Source organism: Prionailurus bengalensis, chromosome B1 (genome assembly GCF_016509475.1).
Source record: "Prionailurus bengalensis isolate Pbe53 chromosome B1, Fcat_Pben_1.1_paternal_pri, whole genome shotgun sequence".
NCBI lineage: Eukaryota > Metazoa > Chordata > Mammalia > Carnivora > Felidae > Prionailurus > Prionailurus bengalensis.
In genome coordinates, this window is record NC_057344.1 from 68,875,733 (window position 1) to 68,900,573 (window position 24,841).

General features: G+C 37.5%; 1 protein-coding gene across 14 annotated transcripts in view; it reads right to left on the reverse strand.

The window, feature by feature from the left end:
* Positions 1-1,946: 1,946 nt before the first annotated feature.
* The window catches only part of RAPGEF2 (Rap guanine nucleotide exchange factor 2), a 247,548-nt gene continuing 224,653 nt past the window's right edge, over positions 1,947-24,841 (reverse strand). For 6 of the 14 annotated variants that reach the window (XM_043566348.1, XM_043566337.1, XM_043566416.1 and 3 more), the window contains 14 exons: positions 20,771-20,928; positions 19,913-20,153; positions 17,360-17,743; positions 16,267-16,478; positions 16,051-16,174; positions 15,412-15,435; positions 14,197-14,420; positions 12,575-12,781; positions 10,484-10,636; positions 9,599-9,721; positions 8,166-8,391; positions 7,045-7,604; positions 4,839-5,144; positions 1,947-3,997 (listed from right to left, as the gene is read on the reverse strand). In XM_043566348.1, the coding sequence (XP_043422283.1) occupies positions 3,972-3,997; positions 4,839-5,144; positions 7,045-7,604; positions 8,166-8,391; positions 9,599-9,721; positions 10,484-10,636; positions 12,575-12,781; positions 14,197-14,420; positions 15,412-15,435; positions 16,051-16,174; positions 16,267-16,478; positions 17,360-17,743; positions 19,913-20,153; positions 20,771-20,928 (2,968 nt within the window). In that variant the 3' untranslated portion in view covers positions 1,947-3,971. The remainder of the gene's footprint in view (positions 3,998-4,838; positions 5,145-7,044; positions 7,605-8,165; positions 8,392-9,598; positions 9,722-10,483; positions 10,637-12,574; positions 12,782-14,196; positions 14,421-15,411; positions 15,436-16,050; positions 16,175-16,266; positions 16,479-17,359; positions 17,744-19,912; positions 20,154-20,770; positions 20,929-24,841) is intronic. The other 8 variants (XM_043566399.1, XM_043566389.1, XM_043566458.1 and 5 more) reach the window with 4 other exon arrangements.

Genomic DNA, 24,841 nt, shown 5'->3' on the forward strand with positions numbered 1-24,841 from the left:
ATGGCATTGTAAAAACTGGGCAATGAGTGTAATTTCAATCATAGGCAGGAATTTTATCCTGCTTGCAAAAAAACGTGAACGTTGAAAAAGTGCAATTCACAAATTATTTTTCAGTTCCAGCGTGTCTGTCTCCCTTTCAGTTGGGTAAATTGTCATTCGCTTTAAAGTCTTTCTTGAAAGTCATGTCAGCTTGGCTACAGTCTGTCCTATTCATTAAAGCTACATTACTGCCCCTTTCAACATTCTTCTTGACATTATGAATATTAATGAAATCATTTCCCTCTCCATCAACAACTTGCTTCACTTTCTTATTCTTTGGGTAAGCTATTGTTAAAGGAGAATTAGATCACAGAATCAAGGACTCAGAGAGCTTCCTATTTTTGACAAAAACATGAGTGCAATAATGCATTAATACATTAGTACACAGACCTACCAGGCGTTGATACACACATTCTCAGAAGCTTGCATCACTCAGGAACATTTGGGGAGATAGTATCAGTGAACTGGAGCTAAAATACATTAAAGCATAGATGAACATAAGCTCTATTACTTCCCAATATAGGACGACAGGTTTAAGCTGAGAATATTTGGAAGGTTTTAACTTGTGTGCATGGAAACAGACTTGGGTCTGTGTTGCCTTTTTGATTAGGGGATAGAGCATCAGATATTTGCCAACAAAGTATCTTCTACAACATTCCTAAAACTTGACCAAATTCTGTTACTAACAGGACACGGATTAAACTCTGTCATTGCTGTTGATTACATCTGATGAACATGGATTTCTTGAATCCCTGAAGCAGAGACAAGTCTTTGCCTACTTAAAGGTAACCTAAAATATAAAAGGGTTTTTAATGGGCATCGTAGTTTAGTCATTTTCCTGTTTTAAGAATACAAAAAGTTAGGATGAAGAGCTTGTTAGCATCAGATTCTTAATTTTTTCCAGCCAGATTGGAGAAAATTAAGCTTTTTGAATGACAAATTTAAATCGAGCATTGCATTAAAGCATAGGTGGTTGTTTTGATGAGTGTCCCTGAGTAATGAATGGCTTTTATAACGAATAGAGGCAAACACATAACACATCTATACACAATACCTTCATTTTTTAAAAGGTATGGTTGAAGCTACTCGTTTTAATTCTCCAATTGTTTCGATGGCCAGATTTTCAACATGTTCTCACCAAGACAGCTAGCACAAATGCTGATTCAGAAAGCTTTTTAAGTTTGGCCAGTGGCCACTTGAGTAGTAGGGCTAAACTTCTGACTCCTTTTTAGACTTTCTCACATTTTGTGCACGTGCTCCCATATGCTTCCACTCCAGCTTCTGAGGCTTCCCAGTGAGTGGTACCATTTTTCTTTATGTCTGCTTGAGGCTAAGAAATGAGTCCTTGATTTCAAAAGTGCTTAAATAGGTTGCTGCTGAACTGATTTTTACCTTTTAAGTATAAGTGCCCTTCTGATAGACTGAAGCATTACTCAGACTTACCAAATAACACAACTCCTAGACATAACAATATTTTATGTACTCAGAAGTCTCAAATCATTAGCTACATTGTACCTTGAACTTAGTGGTCATGATCATGAATAACAATTTATGTTCTCTGAGGTCCTGTTTCTCATTATGCACACTGGGAATTAAAATATGTCCCACAGAAATTTTTATTGGAAAAGAGTTGAGAAGAGACCAATGCTCTATAAATATATATGGATCATCATTATTTTTCACTGAATCTCAAGAAACACTGAATTCTGAATGTGGTTTGGTTTGTGATATTAGTATCTTTGAATCAACAGAAAGCTACCTAAAAGAATAGTTTTAGGTAGTTTTTATACTAAGTAGGCTAAATCTCTTTGACCTTCTGAGGGCTTGCTCCTGCAGTAAGACCCAAAGGCCTTATTACACTTCAGAAATAAAAAGCATGCACGATTCATTAAGGATAGACACCAGGCTTTATGTTATATTTATTTATTTTCCAGCTTGTACAAACTGGATGTAGAAGCATAAACATAGTACATTTCTACCATCTTCAACAAAAATATAACCAATATGTACAATTATTGTATTAAAAATACAAAAGGGATACAGACTCCACCAATGTCTTTCTAAAAGACATACAGGTACAAGTAGTATCAAAAGTATGAGGAAATCACCAGTTAATTGTACATTCTGCACTTGACATCACAGAGCGAACTGAGATTAGCAGTCCTATGTTCTACGATTACTTAATGCTTAGATAACGTTTGTGCGACTTGTGGTAGAGCTAGGTTTCTGTCTATCTGCACATGAGGTCCACAGCCTATATAAGAAAACTGGCAAATAATGCCTATTACATGGAAAATTACAAATGCATAATTGACAATGTAATATATAAGCAAGTAGACAAATGCCATGATACAGAAGAGATTTATTAAATAAAGCACTGACATCGTTTTGATGCAGTGAAAAAACACTGCAATTTGACTTTTAAAATTTGAAGCTATTTACGTTTATCTACTGATCAATATGATCAGCTGAATTTAATGGAAAAAAAATCCAAGACCAGCAGTTCCTCACATTTGAGTACTACTCGGATTGGCAGCCTTCACTTTTCCGGAGTCTGTGCAAAAACAACACAAAAATAGAGTGGAGGGGTCATTTCAGTCACTATAGGGTTAATAGCAGCTGTGAGCAGGTGGTTGCTACACGTAGGCCTTCTCTATCTGCAGCGTCCATAAAGCCACTTCCAGGTTAGTCTTTGGTGACTAACCCACCTCGCAAAGGCTGGCATGTCTAATCAGGTTTTTGATCTTTTGTTCCTCTATCACGTTAAAGGCTTGTTTATTCCCTAATGCCAGTTCGGTACAGGGAGGCTGTCTCGAAAGAGCAGTATTAACAGCTGGCGTTAGCTCCAATATCCCAAGCTGCTTTCACTGCAATGCTATCCAGTTACAAACGTTTCTCTTTAAAAATGAAAAAAAAAAAAAAATCCCTAAAACTAATTTAACAAAAATCAAAGAAACATAACTTAAAAAAACGGGGTTTGCCATCCGTCTCGATGGAGCAGGACACGCCCTCAAACGACACTGTCCTGCACTCCATAAGGCTCAGACACAGGACACAAGAGTCCTTTTTCCCTCCCCTGGCCATGTGCAAACAGTTTTACAGAAGAACCCCACCCACTGGGGAAGGAGTGGATGAGGTGTCTTGGTATCTAAGTAATTGGCTAACATCTTCTACTTCCAGGATAGGGCACTTCACGGGTGAGGCCAGAAGGACATGGGAAGACAGGGTCGCAAGCCAGGTCTTCCCTCTTCTTGGTGTGACCACACCCTGTCCGGCATATTTGGTTTTTTAGAAACCCAGGCTGGCAACCCTACTTAAAGGTTCAAAATAATACTGTGATCATCAAATGGATAGAACATTTACTCTCTGAACACAATCTTTAAATTCATTAAAAAAAAAAAAAAAGACATTGTAAACAAGTGGACAAAGCACTGTACTCAAGAGGATTTCATTGTTTTTCTTTGTCTTCTTTGATGGGTTAAAGGCCCCAAGTAGTTCAATGGCTAGCTTTTCTCATTATCCCAATGAGACCAAGTGCTAGGACTGGATTGAAATCTAAAAGGAAGATTTAAAAAAATCCTTCCAGGCATTGAGAAGTGCAGCCAGAGTGAATCATCTTGTTGTGATGATCTTGGAATTGGGAATGATACTGTGTGATGTGGCAGGCAGCAACAGTGGGAGCTCGAAGATTGCTGCACTGTGCATTTCAAGCAACAAAGTCTGAAAAGTGCCAGGGCAATTTCTTCACAGTATTTCACATGCAAAGGGGAAAGGAAGAAGGGGAGAAGAAGCCCCATGCTGCTTTTAAGGCAGGGAAGGAGGCAAACTGGTCCACCATCCTCAGAATGCGAGTTCCACGGCTCCACTGCTAGGGACGTCTTCTTGTGCTCTCCTTTTAGGTGGCTAACTCTGGATCCAGAAAAGCCTGTGCCTCAAACAGCAGATACTTGTTCATCTTCTGCAAACACAATGAGAAAAAAAGAAAGAAAGGAAAAAAAAAAAAAAAAGTGAGCAGGCAAGTCATTTCTTTGCTAGAGAGAATACATTCACTGATAGGTTAAATAAAAATACCATAGCTATGTTTTTAGTATAGCTCACTTAAAATCTTTTCCCTTTTTTTCTAAGTAATGATTAATATTAAAGTTTTTAAAAAAGTACATATGATGCATATCTTTAAATATACACAGAAGATATAAATATCGTATGCTTACTGATTGTAAAGTTAATAAATTGAAAATTATGAAGCAGCATGGGACTTTAAATAATATATACGCACACATAAATCTAGAAGGATATGTAACAAAATGTTAATAATTGCTATCTGCAAGAGGTAGGACTAGAAGTGATTTTCATTTTTTGTCTTTTACTTTTTTTCCATTATGATTATTTGCATAATAAAACATGTTAAACAAGGGCAGAGGGTGATCTCCGTCACCCTCGTTCCAGCATGGCCAGGTAGATTTATAGAAAGGCGGCAAAGAAGCTATAAGGTATGCTTCTTTTTCAGACTTTCATTCGGATCTCGTTAAAAGTCCAAATACATTTCCACAGAGAAACTTTGAGAATCAGTAAGAAATCTAGTCATGTAATACACTTTATTGCAAGTGTCCCCTCGGCAATCTTTGGTATTTCTAAACACGTTCAGGAACGAACAAACTCTGAACACAAAATGTTCCTTATGTAGGATACGGCTAAAGACGCAGCTGACCAAGGTGTTAAGAAAACAAATGCCCTCGAAAGCTCACAGGCAGAATAAGTGAACACACTAATGCTATGGTTTTAAGAATGCATATATATACCATCCTCCTCGGTGGAAAACCCTTGAGACTGATAGGGGGCGAGGCGCGGGTCACACTCATTGGGCTTATGCCACTGCGGTTTGTTCACTGGCCTGCCGCTCGCTGGAGGCCCGTGTGGCTGCTGTGCAGGCGAAGGCCCAGCTGTGTCGGTGGGTCGGGCGACCATCCGAGATCTCTGAAGTGCCACGTTGTAGTCTGGAGGTTTCCTGGCCGGATGGGAATGTCCTTCTGGAAAGTCAGTGATGGGGATTCCAATGTAGCCTGGAGGGGTGGGCGGGGGCTCTCGATACCTGCCCTCCTTCCGCACTGTAGTGAAGACAATGTACCGGTCATTGCAAATTTTGTGGACGATTATTTCATGCCACAAATGTTTACGTTAAATTATAAAACTGGGGCGCCTGGGTGGCTCAGTCGGTTAAGCGGCCGACTTCGGCTCAGGTCATGATCTCACGGTCTGTGAGTTCGAGCCCCGCGTCGGTCTCTGTGCTGACAGCTCAGAGCCTGGAGCCTGCTTCGGATTCTGTGTCTCCCTCTGTCTCTGACCCTCCCCCGTTCACGCTCTGTCTCTCTCTGTCTCAAAAATAATAAAACATTAAAAAAATTTTTTTTTTAATTATAAAACTAATTATTGAGACAGCAAACACCGTGCAATGACAAATGTGATTTATGTTGCGTGGGGGATATGGCAGGCGAGGAAATGGATGTTAACTGGGCCAAATATTCTCAATGGTTATCACCATGGTAAAATAACTGGTGAGAGACGTTACTAAACAGACTACTTCAGATCTTGCATTTAACTATAAAATAGTAATAAGGTTAACACTTAACCCTTGGGTTTATTGGAAAGTTTAAGCAAAGAGAAAACATAAAATCCTAGTATTATGCCTGGGAGATATTAGTAGTGCCTGCTAAAAGTTTCCTTCCTCCTTCTCCCCCTACCCTAAGGACAAGGTAAGCTAGTCCATATTACCTGGGCATTTACCCTTGTCAGGCAGAAAATCAATCGTACGTTACGTTCAGGTCTTGGACCTCACTTTGGAAAAGAGAATTAAATTTGGAAAAGTCGTGCAAAAATTGACACAAATTTTAAAACTCTAAACTATAAGGTATGTATTTCTTTTAAAGTCCTTTATTAACGTTCATGACCTAGAACATGAAATCTGTGAAGCCAAGTAGAATGAGAGTTTTATTTTCTGGAACTTCATAGATTCAGTTATTAGGAATGAAACTCATTCCCGTCTTTGCAATAAAAATTCTAAGTATTAGTTTGTTAAAAGAAAGTGCTTTAAAAATTGCAACCCAAGACAAGGTATTAACTGTTATCCATCCATGACTATTTATATGGCAAAATAACAATTTCCCTATTAATAAATTCCATTCTGTATTTATAGAGTCTCTGACTCTGTATCCTGTAATTTATTCCTGCACTTCAGTTAGGTAGATGTTGACTATGCCATAGAAAATACAACCTGATAGGAATGGGGGAACATGAGAGACTTCATAAGAGAAACAGCAGCAGCAAAGCAAAAACATCTTTCAAATACTTATAAATTACTATCTAGGCACAGTTCTGAGTTCCTTTAATCCCCACATCAACCGTATTGATAGAAATTATTAAGCTCGTTTCACAAAGGAAGAAGCAGATATAGGTTAGTACCTTGCCTGTATGTCACAAAGTTAGTAAAGTGGCAAACAGGGATTCAACCCCCAATCCGCAGCCTATGCTCTTATGCTTTATGCTACTTCTCAGCACCCTCTTCCTTGTTCTACAGTGTGCAGCACATGATTTGTCTGCATAACAAAAGTGAATGGAAGATTTATATATGCGAAGTGTCAAGTTCTAAGTAGAATTCAAGGAACAAAATAGAACTTTTAAAACAGCTCCAATTACGCAAACAATTCTTCCTTTAGAAAGAATGGGCATCCTTCTGATACTTTTAGCCTAAAAGGTAAGAAAACATCCATAATGATAATCTGCTGATCTTGACTGCTAAAATGTACAGACTGTTTATTATGCTGGAATATATCCATATGTACCTGACCACAGAACCTGGGCTCTTGACTACTCTTATTTCAAAATCCTGAACATACCGCTAATTTGGAAGCCCCCGACAACAACGGGTGGGTCAAGATGAAGAAAAGAACCATGAACACATAATTTTACTTTTGAAAGGTGAGATCTGACAAAGCTCTCTAATAAGCTTACCAATAAGTCCCTTTGTAGTACTCGACGTCACAGCTATGTGGGCCGGCGTAGGAACAGGTTTGGCTTCTTCTGTGGTCACAGAGGTGATGCTACTGCTTTCGGCTTCAATGGAAACATCTTTTCCACCCCTTCGCTTTATTGTGCCTGTGTCACCTTCCGAGTCTTCTCCCCAGTATCCTGTGGAAGATGCCCAGCTTGCCCGTGATTGGGCTTGTTCAAGACTCTCTCTACTTTGATTTTGCCTGTTGTACTTTGTGCTGTGATCGGAAAACATAAGTTGGTCCATATGGCTACTTGAGGCCCATAAACCTGCAGGATCCCCTGAATAATCAAAGTGAGTGTGCCCAAATGGAAGTGTTTCCCAGCTTCTCTGGTGCTGAATGGTCTGTATATTATCATGTGAGCCACTTGAGCACGACGTCCAGCTCCCACGGCCACTGTCGGCGGCATCGAGTGACGCACGATCCCCTTGGTCTTGGGAAAGTTCCTCTGTGCTTGGGGAAGAAATTACTGTAGCTGTAGCATACAAGCCTCGACTCTCAGACATTGGTGCATAGGACCTACGTGGTTGAAAATGAAAAGGGGAAAAAGTGCAAGATTGTTAATAAATCTATGATATAAAACCAAAATACGTTTTCTCCCCCCAGAAAGGTGGCTTTGTTTCATCACAGGAAGAGGATAAAAGCACCCCCGAGTTTCATACTCCTGGCCGGTTCTGCCACATCCAGTTTGCTCACCTTGTCATCACCAATACAGAGGGAAAAGAACAACAACTTGCTTTTATATAATAAAGGAACCCTTTCCTTAGAAGGTTAAAGGACGAGTCAACATAATCTGATTTCAGGGAGGCAGCGCACACACAGGATCTGGTACATCCTGAAACCAGCCTCTTCCTTTAGCACAGAGCAACTGTATTCCAAGAATAAAGCTACCTTGAAAAGCAGTGCATACAACAAAAATTGCACGGAACTTAATCTAGAAATTGTAAAAATTAGAACTGGGATGGGTGAGCATTTCTTGGGCATTAGGTAAAGTAACAGAAATCCACATCCAGAATAAAGGACTAATTTTTAAAGGATGGAAGAAGGAATGTAAAAGAACACTAAAGAAACGCTGCCCACCCTAAGCTGTACTGGTCTGGTTCAATCACAGTCCGCCTTTCCATCCTGCCCACACCGAGGTTTGTCTCCACAATGCTGACAGAATGCCTCTGGCGCCTCTCATCATGCAGCGAGACTGGCACTGAGTCAAAGGAAGAATTGCTGACAATACTGGATCGTGAAGAAATCTCACTGTGACCAGAATCTGAGAAATTATCCACAGTACCACTGGGAGCCAGAGTGTAGCCTGCATGGGAAATAACGACCATATTAATTAGACACCATAGGTTTACAACATAAAACTGAAGTCTACCAAATAGAAGCAAAACCAAAATGCAGGCCAAAGGTACCACCATTGAAGTGAGGGAAAAACCATTTTACTTGTGGAGACTTGGGTGACTGGTAAGGTAAACTTTTACTCAAATGAAATTTAACATGTTTCATGAAAGTTTAAACAAGAAAAAAAGAAACACTGTTATGTGCACTAGGAAATTTTGCAGAAATCATGGCACTAGTTGACTATTCTTAGCTCCTTTAGGTATAAATACTACTACTATTAGTCTATATAAAAGAAACTAAGAAGAGTAAGTATGATCAAGTTTAAAAGTATTTTTTTAACTGCAAAGTCAGTAATCTTCAATGAAGTTTTTAATTTTTAGAACTTTATGGCAGAGAATATTCAGCTAGAAGTATCTGTCTTACCATTTCAAGTGGACATATAAGAATAATACCTGAAATACCTGATGAAAATACCTTTGGGTTTTTGCCATTTGTTTTTCAGTATTAATATTATATTGGATGAATCGCAAAGAAGCCAATTGTTTTGAAGGATGTAATGTGCAAAACCTCCAGTTTCTCCCTAGACCATCACTATGTCTAAACAGATGTCCTGAAGGACCCTTAACTCTCCTTTGCTGCTAAAAATAATTTTGAAAGCCACAAAGAAAGAGGTGCTTGTCTTGACAATTTTTAATGAAAAAATTCAAATCTTGTTTCTCAGTACTCATTTTTTAAACAATATTACTATAGATCTCACATTACTTAAAATACTGGTTTTATACGATTATGTGTATGCGGTGCAGATTTTTCAATGCCACTTACCTAATAAAAAAATTAAATCTAGAACACCTAAATGTTGCTAATTTACCTTCTATAAGTACTTCCCCATCCTTTCAGTAACTTGTTAATTCCTGATTTATTTTTTAAAGGTTGCACAGGTCTTGATGAGATTTAATGCATTCATCTATGAGAAGTCTTTTTTTAGAGGACACTGAAAGTTCTGATGGACAAGATTTAAAGCGTTCCCTGAACAGTCCTCTCAAAAAAACACCTCTAGAAAAATAATCACTTGGGTGGAGGACTTGACGTTTAGAGGAATTCTCCCATTTTCCTTAACTAATAATGAGAAAATTCCTCTCTTTCCCACCCCTAGTCTTTGGTTCTGTAAACCCCACCTATCCCATAGGTCCGTGGAGCATTGTTATTCTTGTTACTGTTCTCACTTCCAAGAGAAGAGGAGGAACTGGTTAAGTCCAACTGCCCGGAGCCAAAAGATCTCAGCTGATTGTCACTGCCACCTAACAACAGGATGAGAAAAGAATTTAGATGTATCCATTTAACAAGGACAGGAGAGACTGATACGCACACAAAATGCATCCATGTCTGAAATATCTTAAGAAGTAAAGCTGAAAAGGTATTTTGTTATGTCAGTGAAATCTAACAATTTATTCATCTTTTTGGCCTTCCTCTAGAGAAAACTGTCTTAGCCATTTATTACTCGTTTATACCCATTCAGTTAAAGGGTAGAAAGAGAAAGGAACTTGGAGGGTTATTCAGCAAAAAATTACTATTATTTTAATATAAGAAAGCATCAACATAAAGAAGTGAGTTTGCCTAAAATTTAATCTCTTTGAAAATAAAATAGCAACAAAAAAAGATAATCAAGACCCGTGTTAATACAATGAAAAAATAAATCAGGAAGATATTAGTTTTCTTATGTTTTTAAAGCTTTCTACTCTGCAGTTAATGTTATATAATTATATTTAGTTAGAACACCTTTTACTATAAAAATTATTTCCATACTTACAATCAATAAAAACCATATATATATGTTTTAAACGGCAATATGTAGTTTAACACTATTTACTATTAAGAAATACCAAAATTCTTCCAAATTTATAAACCAGGGGGGGTGGGGGGGTAAATCCATTGGGCATTATATAGGACATCATTTTAAATGACCCGAACATCAAAAATGACGTGATATATAAATCTGGAATTTATTGCAGCTGAAATGTATAGATTGCTATAAAGGAAAACAGTAAGTAATTTAGCTCTACCTTTCCTTGGAGAACTCTGTGGAGAAGTGGGAGGAGAAGAAAGCTGGGAAGATGCGTTTGATATAGTGTCTTCTGCTTGTTTTTTATGACGCTCCAGACTTCCTTCTTCAGACAAAGAAAGAATTTTCTTTAAAGCTTGTGGAGAGTATATGCCTATAAAAGAAAGAAAGAAATATGTATTTTCATGAGTAAAAAGGAATCACATGAATGAAATCTTTTTGGATGATTTAATATTACATTTAGTTTCAACCTGCTTGTAATATCATCATGGTATAAACAGTAAGCTTACAGAAGGCACACAGTACCTGTAATGTGGTTTCTGACTGGGATCTGCTGGAGTGCTAGAAATAGACTGCTTTTGATATTTTACTTTAGATTCTAAATCTTAATCAACATTCATTCAACAATATGTTGACAACAGACAACAATGAAGAAAAAAAATGAACAATTTGAAAATATTAGAATTTAGGACAGAAGTGATCAGCTAAGAGTATTTATTATTAGAATTCAAGGCTGAGTATTTTGGGGAACTCAAACAGGTATTTTGGTATTACTGGATGTGTTGGCTCAGGAGAAGTGGGAATGATGGGAGAAAACTAACGAGCCAAGAGCTAATCAGAGGTAGTAAGAAAAGTGAATAAAAACGTTCTAGAATTCCATGAAGTTAATATTCGATCAAATAAATAGATGCAAGAAAAGCAGAAGTAGACCCATGGAAGTGCCCTGTGTCACAGAAACCACAGGAGACGATTTCAGAAGGGAGTGATCTAGTGCCAAGCGTAGGATCAAGAAGGATGAGGGTACAAGAAAAAGGATTACATATCCCAATATAAGGTGATTTCCCCCCCAAGAAATATTTTTAGAAATGGGGGAGTCACATTAAAATAGTTTACAAAGCCTCTAGTATTCTTATGAGGCACTCTCAATTGCCTTATTTCTGAACGACAAAGAAATACTTGGAAATACCTGGAAATACCTGACATTGCCTCAGTCAATGCTAGTTTTAATGTTCTTAGACTTACCAGGATCCATTAAAAAGGAGGCGGTGAAATTTAACACAGATTTAAGCCTTCATTTCACCTCATGTAAACATCTGATCTTGTTTTAATACAGTTACTTAAAGACCACTTTTAAAGCAATATTTATGTATATACATGCTGATATACACAACATGCATGAAAATGTTAGCTACACTAAAGCTGTACGAATAAATAGTTGTGATTTGGGAAAAAATTCCAAGGCCAGCATTGCACAGAGATTAAAAAAGTGCTTTATATTCAGGCACACCTACACATTTGGCTAAAAAGTTATATTTAAGTAAAAGAAAGACTGATAAACTTCCATATAAGAAGGTCAGTGTAAAAGAGGAAATAGAAGTCAGGTTGCAGGGGCTTTAGGAAGATATGAATATTAATAAGATGACGGACAAAGAAACCTGTAATTCAGTTTGTGATAGGGAGAGTAATACAAATACAAATACAAATACAAATCAAAGGGGAAATGTCAAGCAAAGATATTCTTTTGTCACTCTTCCCCAAATTCAACAAATGGCATATATGCTGACCAGGAAGAAAGACCCAAAGATAAAGTATACGAAGGACCTACTGGAAGACTCTTGCCCACCTCATAAGGACAGGGTGTCCCTGGGTAGGAATAGCTCAGTGACCAATACCCTATTTTATCTAAGTAAACTGTACCACAAGGTTTTTTTTTTCCCCCCTTTTATTAACATTGTTGTACATAAATGTACAAAAAAAGAACCCATACATTTTATGAAATATAACTTTGTTGTATTATTTACATAAAGGGACAAAACTAATAGATATATACTAACACTCCCATTTCACACGCCCTCCGCTCCCAATAACAAATGAGCATGATTCAAGGAGACACTCTATAGAATAAACAGTAAACAGTCCCTTCCACTGGTAACAGTAAAATTTAACTTTCTGAACATTAATGTTTTACTAAGAGGTAACAATCAAATAGAGACTCAAGTAAATTAGAGGTATTCAAGATAAGGATTTTTTCCTAATCTGAAAAACATGACACCAAATAGCCTCAAAAGAGGATATGATTTGAATCACCTACCAAAAGGTGGGAGATCCTTTACGGGTACTTTCTTTCGTGAGGGATAAAGGGACACAGCAGGAACCTGCAGTCCTTGGTTGATTTTATGTGGTGGCGGTGGCTGTTGGGGCTGTGGCTGGGCTTGTGCTTTCTGTTGCGACCCTGCCCTTGGAGCCACTGGGGAGGTCTCAGACTTGACCGGCTTTTTGTCACCAGGATTCTTCGGCACTGTTAATTGTTTGGTTTAAAAACAGAACAAGAAATTTCAGAAGTTAGTAGCTATATACAAGTTCAGAACTGCATAAGCATTTTCTACACTTTAGAACACGAAAATGTGTATCATGTCTTTTTCCTGTTATCCACATAAAGGGCAGAAATGGGGGTGGGAGGGAACCCTAGTTACAGAAAATAATATAGGCCTGACAGGACAAAGATATTTACTTTATGAAACTAGCTGTCGCAAATGATGATTATACTATTAAATACCACATTAAAAATAAAAGTAGAAAAATGTGGAGAGTTCAATATGCTGTGTGTATGTATATAAAAAGCAGAAATATATGATAAAATCTACAACAGGAAAATTATTAGGACTACTTTTCAAAATGGAGCTCAAAATTCCTTGACATGTATGAGCTTAGTTTTTATTTAATAAATGGTATTAACTGTAATCTTTTCACTCTTAAATTCTCTCCTATGGGTAAAATTATCTATGTTAGCCAATAGCAACCAATACAGCTTGAATATTAGACTGATTATATAATTGCATGGCATATAGAAGACAATCTGAATAGGACAATTAAAAATGCTGTATGTATAATGTATTAACATTCAAAACAACTCAATGACACAGATGTACTTCCTCCATTTACACGTAAAGAAGCTAAGGATTAGGGAGCTCAAGTTAGTTGCCTAACGGGACATTGCTATCTGGAGAAACAAACAGGATTTGAACTCAAACCAATCTGACTCCAGAGTACAAGCTCTTTGGTGTCCTGGGAAAATCTAGTAACTTGAATCTTCTTAACTCATCTAACATTTAAATTCTATCAAGGGTATCTTCAAACCTGTCCATAAAAGACCCGAAAGTGTCCTAAATGGAAAATGCCTCGATCTTACACGAATGCAGATGCAAACAAGCAGAAAACTGCCCCCATTTATAGCCTGGTCAGATTTTTGAAGGCTGGGAAACTACACGTTAGGCTGTGTTTTGGTACCGTGCAGCAGAACCACTGCTTCCTGTGCCAGGCCAACTTCCTGCCGGCGCTGTCAGGCTGAGGGTATAAAAGGCAGCAGGTGCACCTAGTCACAGACCCCTCTGACAAGGCAGGCCCTTCACCACTCTTGCCTCTCAGGTTGCCCATCACTTTGGAAGTATCTTTGCGAGACAACAAAGACACAACGGAAACAGCCGTCCCCCTAAATCTCTGTGGTCACCCTGCCCAAGCCAAGTGAGTTGGACGGGAGGCCTGGCCTAGGCCAGTACTGCATGGGATCAATGGCAGCATTCAAGGGAGGGGTTAGTATGTTGCCAGGATGCTACTGCCCCCTCGGTGCTAAGCCCCACTTGTCGCCGCCCATACCACTGCTCAGGAAACAAATCTGCATTTCAGATTCTGCAGCCGCTTTAAGGAAAAACTCACATGTGTTGGTTGCTGGCTCACACTGCAGTGATAAGGTCTGCAGACTCTCCTCATCCATTTCTAGCTCCAAATTGGACAGGTACTGCTTGACTTTTCGAGCCATTTGGGCATCTTCGTAAAGCTTTTTGGCATTGAGAAAGGAACTACGACGTACCCGCTTTTTATGACCACCTGTCTGAGCAACGTCTAGCACTGTTGCATTTGTACTACCCTGGCTGAGAGACCTGGAAGATGAAAAGGCAGATATGCAGCTCACTCTACCATGGGGTTCCTTTATCTATTTGAAACATGCCAAGACTTACACAAGTATTCTGCGTTCAAAAGATCACATGCCTCATTCTGGTAAGTAAACTGTTACAAGGAAATATAGACTAATATAGATTAAATTTTCTTAAGTTAAAAAAGAATCATATGTACATACATATATATATGTTTCTAGTCCAACTCGGAAATTCTGCTTTTCTCATATATAGAGCATTCAAGGCAGTTCTTTCATAGAAGCCAGCAAATACTGATTATATACAGGAGCTCATGCAATACACAGTTAAAAATCATTGAGATTTACATGAAATTTACTTCTCCTAAAGAGGATATTTTACATAAATTTAAATAAAATTAGCTACACTGTTCACAATCGTTTTCTTATTCCTTGAGTGAAAGAGTTTTTGAAGTAATATGGGTCAATCTGTTAATAAAATGATCATGCAAATGTAAACATATATATATATATATAGAAACTAGCACATGAATTGTTAAGAATTATGTTTAAAAAGTATCGGTTTATAGAATGAAAACAGTAGTTAGTTGAGCTGTAAAAACTAGTTTTAACACCTTGGGGCACTTTTTACATTATATATATTTACTTAAATATCTGTGCAATAGTATTTAAATTGCACAGTTTTTCCTTTTAATGTTCTTCCTCCCGTAACCCCGCATTAGGCTTTCTCCATTTCCAAGTACACAAATCATATTAAAATAAAATCTTTTTGAAGACTGAGAAGTATGCCTGGCCTACAGTTCCCCAGAACAATCATCAACCACTTCACAGCTCTCATGGATCATGACCTCAAAAACAAAAGCCCCAACAGATTAAACGTGAAGTCAGCAAGAGGGTTAAGAGAAAATGCAAAGCATCAGAAAATACAGCAGGTAAGAAAACAATGCAATGAGCAGAATAAGAATTGTGTGTGGGTTTGCAAGGTCTCCACCACTTACCCCAAACTCCTCCATTTCTTCTTCCTGTAAGTGAGAGCCATGGAGATTGAAGCATGGGTGTAGAAAGAGAGACAGAAAGATCACAAGCTCAGAAAGAAAGGACTAGACTTTTGGATAAGCAGTACTAGAAGCTCACAAACATTAAACTGCATAATCACCTCACACACACAACTTTACCCGCAATACTTTTCTGGCTCAAGAGACAGATACGGTTAATTTTTTTGTTCTAAGAACTCCTCTCCTTCACTGGATTAATCATTTTTGACTACACTGCCAACTAAATCCATTGCATGGATACTGAGCCCATATTGTTTGGGTTCTTTACATATTTTAGTTCATACTATCAGTTATGAGTTTTAAGCTCTACAAACCAGTGTTCTGACAAGTAAGGAATAGTTGTGCCTCGTGTCAAATGAAAAATTTCTGCAAGACAAACTGTTTTTTACGGACAGTGAAAAGTGCACCTGAGGCCGAATAAGACATTTATTTCGAATTAGAGCTCAGGGGATTCTCGCCACAACCTAATAAAATTTCTGCCAAGCTACAAATGTAAATATTCAAAAATTTCTCATTTATTAGGAGACCTCTAAACCCAAACTTCTCTAAGCCTACACGTGTTACTGAAGAGGACACACTCACCGAGTCCTGAACATGAGGGCAGGGTCCATGTTAACTGAAGCCATTCGGCCAACATGACGAATTTCTTTTGCAATCATCCTTAGCTTCTCAAAATTGACTAGCCCATCAACTTTTGAGTCATTTCCTGTAATTGGCAAAGAAGAAAAAGGGAATCCTATCACATTCATTTATCGTGTGCTTCCACAAGTGAAGACAGAAAATCTACTTTATACTTACCTTCATGAAGGAATGTGAGATCCTTCTTGATAACTGGGAATAGAGGGATTATGGGAGGCTGCAGGTTTTGACTGTTGAGGACATTGCGATATTTTGCCATGTTTCTGGAGGGATCAAACAAGTCTTGGAGATCTTGAAACAGCTTTTCGTATTTATTGGGAAGTTTTTCCCAGGTGGTTCGTAGTCTTGCCACTGGTGCCAAATTTAGGCCACTGAAAGGAAAAAAAGGAAATTAAATGACTCATTCTTACGAAACAAAGAAAGTAAAAATAGCATATTGTTTATAAACGTATAATACCTCTGTGTTTATGCTGTATATACATAGCAATTTATGGGATTCATAAGAAACTACTAATAATTCTGGATAATGAGAATTGAAGACAGAAGCAGGGTCAGGGCCAAGGGTTATTACCCTTCAGACCCTTCTAGTCTGTTCATTATGGACAAACAACTGGAATGTGAAGTATCATGAGGGTAGCATCTGTTTTGCAGCTCTGCTTCCATGCACAGAGAAGCGCTTGGCACATAGGAGGCTGGTGATAAAACAGACTGGCCAAGTATCCTACAGGAATAAAATAAAAGTCCTAACAGTAATGACAATATGATCAAACTCCTAGTGAGAGACAAGGATTCATAATCACCGTGAATAGCAATATTGCTAATTGTTTCAGTTTGTAGTGTCTTCCGGCCTCAGTATAAGCACTTACACGGGAAGAAAATGAAAATGAACATTTAGTGGGCATCTGCCTTGTGCCGGCTGATAGAAGTCCACATACATAATATCACTGAACCTACTTGATCCTTCTTTGGGGCACTGTTCCTTTATGAGAAATAAACTGATGTCTAGAGAAATTAAAATAATTTGCCCTAAGTCGCAGAACTAAAAAAAGTAGTGAATATAGCTTTTCTGGGCTCTACATGTAGCTCACCAGAGACTTTAAATTAAGAATCATTGGATTCCGAGAAAAGGACTTGTTCAACATGATTCAATCAAAAGCTACTACATTTATAGAAATTATACGGTGTTCCTGGACTGATGTGTATTTTTGATCTGCAAACTGAATTGAATCTTAGGACCTGTATGCTCGCTTACCTGATGATTGCAAACATTGAGTTAAAATTCTTGCATTCCCTGCAGTGTAGTGCTATCTTGATGAAATGCTTAATGATCTTCATCCTCTTCAGCTGGTTTGTCTCTCTCAGAATTTCAGATGCTACCCAAAATGTTTCTTGGTTAATTACTTCTTCAAATTTCTTCAGGTTGGCACAGCTGGTTTTTGATTTGAGTTTAAATAAATCATCTATGTATTCAGTAGGTTCAATGTTACGGAAAAGTTCAAAATTCCGCATAGAGAGCTGTGTGGCCACTTCAACAGTACTGAGCTGCAGGAGGGAAATTTGACTCTCCCTCAACAGCTCCTGAGCATCTTCATCTGAACAAAGAGTTTCTGTCTCCATGTTGTTTTTCAAGTAATACCTGTGAAAAACACACAATTCTAAGCCTAAGCAGCAGTCTCATGACATTACTTGAAAGAATGATGCTACTTTGTAGACAACATTTGCAAGAACAGACTGTGAGTGATGGAAGAATTCTCTTGTGCAAGGACAGAGAATTCAGCTGCTGCCCCAGTCACCAGCTCATAGAATCACCTATCAGGAAGTCACTGATGGGAGCTAATAAATCACATGTCATTTCATTTGTACCAGTTGTCATGTATTTTTCTCCTGCCCTTCCCTGATTTCCAGATCATTTTATGAATTTTTGCTAAAAGTGACAGAAAATAGCTCAATTTAAAATTTCAGTTTAAATAAGAAAACAGGCTCTAAGGAAGGCAGAAGAGATCAGACACAGGTCATCACCCTGTTTTCCCAGAGAGAGTCTGTAACTATTAATAGGTAAACGTGATCCAATTTGAACCAACTTATTCAAATACCAAAGAAACCTGTAAGATATTCCCTTCTATCTGATACTATGAGTACAATAATGCCAAAATAGATTTTTTTTATGTTTATTTATTTGGGGGGAGGGGGAGGAGCAAGGGGCAGAGAGAGAGAGAGACACAGAACCTGAAACAGGCTCCAGGCTCTGAGCTGTCAGCAAAGAGTCTGATGCAGGGCTCGAACTAATGAACCACGAGATCATGACCTGAGCCGAAGTCGGACACTTAACCTACTGAGCCACCCAGGCACCCTGATCTTTAACTTTTAAATATCTGGTTTTCACAAAAAGCCTACAAGTAAGTGGGGCAGGTATTATTCTTGTCGGATGAGGAAACAGAGGCTCCCAAATATTAATGAGTAGTTACTATCAGTGGCAGAGATGAGAACTCATTATTACTCCTTTCTCTTTGTAAACAACTTGTTGAAAATAGAATCCAGATGTTTGCCCTGTGGGGTTGTTTTTTTGGTTTAGTAGACAGATGTTTTCCTAAGCCAAATTCCATAAAGACAGAAGCAGAATGAGCCCAGTGGGAGTCTTGCCAAACTGGCCTTTTGCATCTTTCACCAAAGTGACCTTGACGGAAAACACATACCTTGAGGCCTTCACATCCACAGATTGAACATTCCCAGTTTTGATTACTCATGAAGCCCATGACATGTATTCATATATAATTTTCTTGACTGTGAGCCATGAATCTGCACCTCAATGGAGATTTGTAGAACTCCATCATGGTTACAGATATAGCAATGTGCCTTCAAATGATAATGAGAAAAACTGATCTCCTAAAACAACAGTAACTGCTGGTGTCAGGGTTGGAAATAAAGTAAAAGTGAAGAAGAGTAATAACGTTATAGTTGATAGCAAGAAAAAGGAAGTTTTGAATGAATTAAATCAGATTTATACTATGGAAAATTCAAGTGCAAAAAGAACACTCCATCCAGCAAGAAAAAAAGAAAAAATGTGATTTATGAAACTCCTTAATATTCAGTGAGTGCAGAATCTAGTCTTTAAATTAGAGCCAAAAGGTAACTGCTTTTTCAACTTTCACTAATTTGTGGTTTGAGGACACACATTATGTATTATCAAGGGAAATTCAGGAGACTGACAAAATCAGGTACAATGTTACCCTGCAGTAATATGTGATAGAAGCACTTATTGCAGCAGGAGACCAAGCTCTGAAGCAACCAAAAGTTTGTTCTAGAGCGAGGTATTTTTCATAGTGTAGCACACAATAAAAGGCAGCATTAGCCAGCCACATGGTCATTGATATCTCCATCTAAACAATTGCAGCTCCTAGAAAAGTTGAGTAGGCAGGAGCAATTGACAACAGAATATGATTTAAAAACATGTTTGTGAATGTACACATCCAGGAAAGAGAATCAGTGTTAGCTCTGTGACTTCACCAGCCTGGTGTCCTACAGCCAGTGTAAGAAGTGACTGCTTGTGCCCTGATAGCCAATAACAATATTCAGGTCACAGTGCCCTCCTTTTCAAAAGGGTCTTAAGAGATCCTTGTGAGGGTCAGCAGTCTACTGGGTACATTTCCTTTGATTCACCAATTCTTGGAGAACGGGATAAGTCTTCTTTCTCGTTTGCAGGGGTATTACTCATTTTAAAAACCCTTTGAAAGTGTTCATCTCTTAGACTTTGGTGTGGGTTTGAAGAGGGGTTAAAGAAATCCAATAGGACAGATATATTGTATACCTTCCACTCAGCTGAATTCTATCAGCAAGTTTGGAAAGCTGATCTGGTAGTCTTCTTTGTTTGATTACACCCTCAGGTGTGACAGAGACCTCACACAGCGAATACTGATCCGGGGTGGCAGTCACAGCAAACTCCCTGATGGCCTGAATGACTACTTCCTTCGCTGTGGTGTCCTTACTGATCATGATGTATCGGCTTTGCTGATCAGCTTTAAAAACCCTTAACACTTGATCTGGCAAGTCTGGGGGAAAGAAAAGCCATATGTAAGTGGAAAGGATTTTAGCATATGGTAATACAATTAAGTGAAGTAATCAGGAAAACCTCCCTAGAAAAGATAAATGCTAAACTTGCATCTCTCCCTCATTACAATCCTTCTTCAAAGATTCTATAAGTCAACATACTGATCTGCTGCATGAACATATTTTTCCCCACAGACACCTGAATGATCCACAAATACAAACATCAGTACACAGCAGCAGCACATAAAATTCTCAGGTTGGTAGCAAAAAAGGGAAAAATTTAAATCTAAAGTTCATCTTTATTCTATTGAAAATCCCATTAAGCTAATCTAATATATTCCTCTTACTCTATTTATTTAACATGACCTAGTAATAACCGGCATGGTATGTGTTATTATTATGAAAGAGAAAACACGTTCAGAGATTAATTTGCCCAGGATCCTATCAAATTAGTCTGAAGAATAAGAAAGAACTGATTCCAGTGGTTTGAAATTTAAGGCTCATTCTGACTTGGAGCATTTGACACAATCCACGCCAAACCAAGAGCATACAGCATTACCATATGTTAGAAGAAAAGAGATTACTACAAGAAAACAAAAGCAGCACAGGCGATGCTCACCAGGAGTAGTACTGAAGTCTAAAATGCGATGATGTGACTGCAATAAATCGGGATTACTGGAGGACAAGGTTCCACTGACGGGCAATGCCGTTGGGATGTGCTTGGTCTGCCTTAATCCTACTATGCTGTCATCCTGAGACTGACCAATCCCAATATCACTGAACAAAGAAAAAAATTAGAGAATAAATGATTCACAAGTAAAAAGTTATAACTCATCAATATATAATAGACACAGACCATAAATAAAACATATTTGTATAAGACAGCTCATTTAAAGGTACCATTAATAAATCTGGTTGAAAATTCAGTAGCAACTACTGCTTAAGTGTATCTAACTCAACTTACTTTGCTGTTTCTTAAGCATATGTCCCTCTAAAACCTATGCCTCTTTCAGTAGACAAAGAATAATAGTACTCTCTCAGTATTTTCAAAAAAAGATAAGCTCTAGTTACTCCTGGAAATAGATTTAAGAATAAGCACATTAAAAAGAGTGTATTTAGTCTCACTCGACTGGTGATTTATGTATCAGAATGATAAATTATTTTATAATCTGATCTTTAAGAACTGAAGAAACGGAGTAAAACAGAGGAGAAAAATCCAAACTGTCCTAATTTCACTCTCCAGTGTTTCAGAGAAATAAATGAGATCACTATGGAGTCAAATGTAAAGAAACCCTGACACCGGGATTGTTTCTTAATTATACAAAGCATAAAAAAGCAGGGGTCCATGGTAATATTTCTTAGCATCAAAGAAGAGGCAAAGGAAATTAATGACTCATTTTTTATTTTTAGTTCTCTACTCAAAATTTCTAGTTAGACATTTAAATTCCCAGAGAAATACTCCTTATTACTGATAGCTACAAACTCATTTACCTTTATAAAACGTGTTACTGTGGACAATTCTTAAAAACATGATTTAATAACATTTAAAAATTTCTAGACTTGAAGGGCACACTATTTCCAAAAAAGACTTTAAAATTAAAATAATAAACATGGACACATACAAAACAACTAGATCATCAGCAAATGGTTATAGTTCTAATTTCTAGAAATTAGAAATGAAGAGAAAGAAAACTCTTTGGTTGGGTGTCCAAGGTGACATAAATAAAATTAAGACATTTAGCATCAGTTAGGTTCTCAGAAATTAGAGCCTGATCATAATACCTACTATCTTTAATGGCTATGATAATTAAAAAATATATATAATAGCATTCTTTATTTTGTGGGGGGGGGGATGGAAATTATAAAGTTAAAGAAACAAGGATAAGATATTTCTTTTAAAGTCGCCAACAATTAAAGACGATTTTAGTGTAAATTCTTCCAAATTCATAGGTAAGTCCGTGACAAAATCCAATTTCCATTTAAACACATATAGGCATGCACATAAAGATGAGAAATATTAATGTTCTGTGAAACATTAAAACTTTCACATTAGTAGAATTTCATTTCTCAACCACATAAAACCATCTTTACTGCCAAAAGTATCAGATTATAATCCATGACATAAGACAACTATTATGGGCTCGGGCCAAAGATACAGAGCCAACTGGGTCACAGTGGCCACAAATGGCTAAAAACACTAGAGCTGCCTTCTTAAGAAATGTTTCTCAGCAACATTTTAACACCTAAAATGAAGATCTAATAACTCTTGCCTATATATCTGTTATCCACAGACATGAGGATACTCTCTTGGATTGGAACTACTTTATAGTTAAGACGTAATTCAGACAAGTCCCTCTCTGAGCATGTCTATTGTTCGACCTCTCCAACTCTTCTCATGGTTACTGAAACTGTTTTTTAGCCTTTGTTGATTTTATAGTCTATTGACTTATTCTCTCTTTTCTCAGTATTCATCACTCTTTCTCTACTTACCTGACAACCAGATCTGACTCCTATAATCCTCTTGCCTCATCCTTTTCTTCTCACCCTATTCACATCCCTCTCCCATACCTATCCTTGCCAGTTTGCCACCATCCAGCATCATAACTTCTGTAATACTGACAGTGTTAGGGGTGGGGAGGGAGGGACACGGCATATCTAGAAAATCTGCCTGATTGGCTAGTTTAATGGCCTTGTTAAAAAAAAAAAAAATCTTTGTAAAAATCTTTGATTTCTAGGAGAGCAAAATTTAAGTAGTAACTAGTATTAAGTCTATCATACCATAAAATAGATCCTACAGTTTACTGAGCCTACTTTAAAAAAAAAATTTTTAATGTTTATTTTTGAGAAAGAGGGAGAAAGAGACACAGCACAAGTAGGGGGAGGGGCAGAGAGAGAGGGAGATACAGAATCTGAAGCAGGCTCTAGGCTCGGAGCTGTCAGCCCAGAGCCTGATGCAGGGCTTGAACTTGTGAACCTCGAGATCATGACCTGAGCCGAAGTCAGACACTTAACCAACTGAGCCACCCGGGTGCCCCAAGCCTGCTTTTAAATATAATTCTTTCATTTCAGTTGCATTATATACATGAATTATTTCAAATAATTTTTACAATAAAATACTTAAAATGAGACATACATTTCCTTTTAGGTTTACTTATTTCAAGAGAGACAGAGACAGTGCAAGTGGGAGAGGGGCAGAGACAGAGGGAGAGAGAGAGAATCCCAAGCAGGCTTCACTCTAGCTCGACTTGGGGCTTGAATTCACAAAACTGTGAGCTCATGACCTGAGCCAAAACCAAGACTCAGACACCAGCTTACATTTTCTTAAATACAAATTAAGATGTTTCCTCAGTGTTTAAAAACCAACACATCTTATTATCTTCTTTTCCCTTCTCTAGCTTTTGAGTATCTTTTTAAATACATATAAAACAAAATTATACATAATATTCTCATACTGTGTTCCTTGCCAATGTCTTGTAGTGTGGATGGCTTATATCCCAGTTTTTCCATGTCACATTTCTATTAATACTTGCCAGGGTCATGCTGACTTTTATTTGACTTTTTTTTAAGGTTCATGGTCCAATATGACTGTCAGATTGTGTTGTTGTTGTTATTGTGCTGCTAATAATTCTACATTTAAGTAATTCTTTTTGCCCATTTTATATTAAAATTTTTATCAAGAATGGTCATTTTAAAAATCAATTTCTATTTTCTGTAATGCTAACGGGCCTAATCCATCATTTATTTAAAAATTACTCAATATAAACATGCTCTCAAGTCTATAAATAAATCATCATACTCATTGCTTATCCTTAGGACTCTATTGTAGAAGTCTTTTTAAACTGATACAAAACCACCAGTTATTATATTCAGTGGGGACAACACAAGTTTGACTCTCCCATCAATACTATATTTGGACCATATCTCTCCAATCTGTAGATAAAAATTTTTATCTGAAATGGAATTTAAGAAATGTTTGATGTAGTTCTGAATATCTACTGTTCCTCTAGAAGAGCCATTCAATTATCAAAGAAAGAAAATACCTACATGTTTTGCAACTTATCTATCATTGTAGCTTGAGGAATATGTAATAAATGCATTTGGTACATCAATGTTATTTAACATTAAAAAAAAAAAAACTTTGGCTAATGGTAATTGAATTTTATAAAAGATCTCTAGACTAAGAAGGAGCTAAAATGAAGAAATAACCAAGCAAACAGGCAAACAAACAAGACTAAAAAAGTGTGACACCTATAACTTTGTCTAGTCTGAGCTCCTGGGATAAATAAGCAGCCAAGAAGAGATTCAACAATATACCTGACATTCTGACTGTCCAGGCAACTGGAAGGAAGGAAAGGAGTTCTGTGCTTGGTTGGTGATATCTTGGAAACAGTTAAATAAATGAAAACAGAGAGGAAAAAAGAAAATGGCAAGGATGAATAGTAGCAACCAAAAGAAGCAATGATTTGGTTGACAAAGGGCAGACAGTGATGGTCGACAAGATATCCAGAAACAAAGAAATGTAGCAAAAACAACTCCAAACCATGGGTGAAACATGAGCAAACAAACATGCTTTTTTTTTTTTTTAAGTACAAATGATTAAAAAAAAAAAAAACGAGGAGATGCTAAACTATCTCTAATAAAGCTTGGGTTGGGCAAGTAAGTGGCAAACATATGAGATTAAAATCATTAC